General features: G+C 47.2%; 1 protein-coding gene across 1 annotated transcript in view; it reads right to left on the reverse strand.

The window, feature by feature from the left end:
- LOC102982844 (VPS53 subunit of GARP complex) overlaps positions 1 to 1,602 on the reverse strand; it is a gene marked incomplete at its 3' end in the record, with an annotated part of 41,360 nt that extends 39,758 nt beyond the window's left edge. Inside the window, exons 1-2 of the mRNA XM_028485939.2 lie at positions 1,338 to 1,602; positions 532 to 618 (exon numbers count right to left, since the gene is read on the reverse strand). Coding sequence (XP_028341740.1) covers positions 532 to 618; positions 1,338 to 1,379 — 129 coding nt within the window. The remainder of the gene's footprint in view (positions 1 to 531; positions 619 to 1,337) is intronic.
- Positions 1,603 to 2,040: the final 438 nt, after the last annotated feature.

Below are 2,040 nucleotides of genomic sequence, written 5' to 3' on the forward strand. Positions count from 1 at the left end.
CCGCGTACCGCAAAAAAAAAAAAAAAAAAAAAAAGAGTGGAAGAAACTGGCGGGCCCCTTGGTCGGTGGAGGCCTCTGAGCACATCACCCGAGGGCAGCACCGCACAGAGGGAGAGCTTAATCAAGCCCCTCAGCACGTATCACAGGAAGGATGCGGCCCACCTCCCAGATCCAGGTCCAGTTTTCAAGCAATGCCAAGTTACATGTCATACATCTGAATTGAGACACACGTGATATAAACAAATGCTAGAGAGAGGAATCCAAAATGACTAGGAAACTATTTTGGGGAAAGGAGAAGAAGAGAACTTTCCCTGTTTAAAAACAGGGCTGCAAATACAGGGCAGCAGAGATAGTGAGTCACTACATGTCTAGCGGCACCTCCTGAAGAGATGTCGTCCCAGGGCCAGCACTGGAGACGTGGGTGCTGTGGTTGGCAGGAAGAGGGAGAACAAGTCCGTTAACTAGTATGACTGGACGAGAAGCCAACTTCCTCTTCTGGCACAAAAATGTCAGGAAGAAACCAAAACTCACCATTTGCTCTGATTTTTCTGCTTTGTCCTTGATATCTTTGATTTTTCCAAAGAGTTGCTGAATCGCTTTCTGGGCCTCTTCAAGTGCCTAGAATAAGAGGAAGAAATGAAAAGCAAGGCAGCACCGGTCCCTACACTGTGATCAAGTGCAGCCTCAGAAGAAAAATGCCTAAAGCTCTCTTGCTTCGCTGCCCTTGCAGTGACAATTTTACCAGACCTGCGACCTAAGCAGCAGAGGCAGGGGGAATCCAGCATCTGGATACAGGCAAATAAACACTCAGAGTTCTTGCCAAGTTGCATCATAAAGTTTTAATTTAAAAACTAAACTATTGCCCTCTATATCAGTGATTACTACACATACTGATGACAACAAATAAATAAGACATGCACATCTGTGTGTGTGTGTGTGTGTGTGTGTGTGTGCACGTATGCAGTAACCTTCAAAAGCCTGAAGAGAGACGTAGGTGGCTCAAAGTTGGGGGTAGGGGAAGCTCCGGGTTTTGAGAGTTCCAGAAGATAGTGCCTTCAAAAAAAAAAACAATGACAGCTGTGCACGGGGACTCCCAAACCGTGGGCAAACCTTAACGACATCTGTAAGTACCCCACTTGGAAACCAATGAAATGAAGTTAGAAAGGAATACTTACACCTAACGGTGAGCTAAATGTTTCCACTGAAATAAAAACCAACAAAGATGGATGCCAACCATTAAAAGCATTACAACCCACAGTGGTGATTGCGTGAGTCTGGGAAGCAGTATTAGGGGAGGGGGGAGGACGCTCAGCCGCACACGTGAAGAACACACGTACTGGTGAAAGAGGCAGCGGCCAAAAGAAGAACTCCCACTTCATTTCATTGAACGCACTTTACTTTGGACTGGGGACTTCGCTGGCGGTCCAGTGGTTAAGACTTCGCCTTCCAATGCAGGGGATGTGGGTTCGATCCCTGGTCAGGGCACTAAGATCCCACACGCCTCGCGGCCATAAAACCAAAAACATAAAACAGAAGCAATAGTGTAACAAATTCAGTAAAGACTTGAAAAATGGTCCACATCAAAAAATAATAAATAAATAACAAAATTAAAAAAAAAGAGTGGCCTGTCCTAACATGGCTTCCCGAGCCCTTTGTAAATGTAATGACAAGGCCAGCATTGCCCTAGAGCTGTGTGTGGCCATCTGTGCCTGCAGGGGGGAAACAGCCAGCCTCCCTGAGGACACCCTGACAGAGGAAAGAGGACAGCAAAGCTGCGACGTGGGGAGAAAGTCAAAAGCCCTGACAGAGTTATTTGAACCTCTGCCTTCAGCAGAACCCAGCAGAAGAGCCACCTCTAGACTACGAACTAACACGTTTTCTTTGTGGCTGAAAAACATCCTCAAAAAGCAAACTTAAGTCTGCTTCCGCTGCAGGAAGTTCCTTCCTCGTTGGAAGGAGGGACTGTATCTCGCTGTCTTTCCCAGGTTTCCGGGAGGCCCCCTTCTCCTGATGCTGGGACTCCTCCCTTCCCCTGCAGCT

Source organism: Physeter macrocephalus, unplaced genomic scaffold, assembly GCF_002837175.3.
Source record: "Physeter macrocephalus isolate SW-GA unplaced genomic scaffold, ASM283717v5 random_526, whole genome shotgun sequence".
Lineage (NCBI taxonomy): Eukaryota > Metazoa > Chordata > Mammalia > Artiodactyla > Physeteridae > Physeter > Physeter macrocephalus.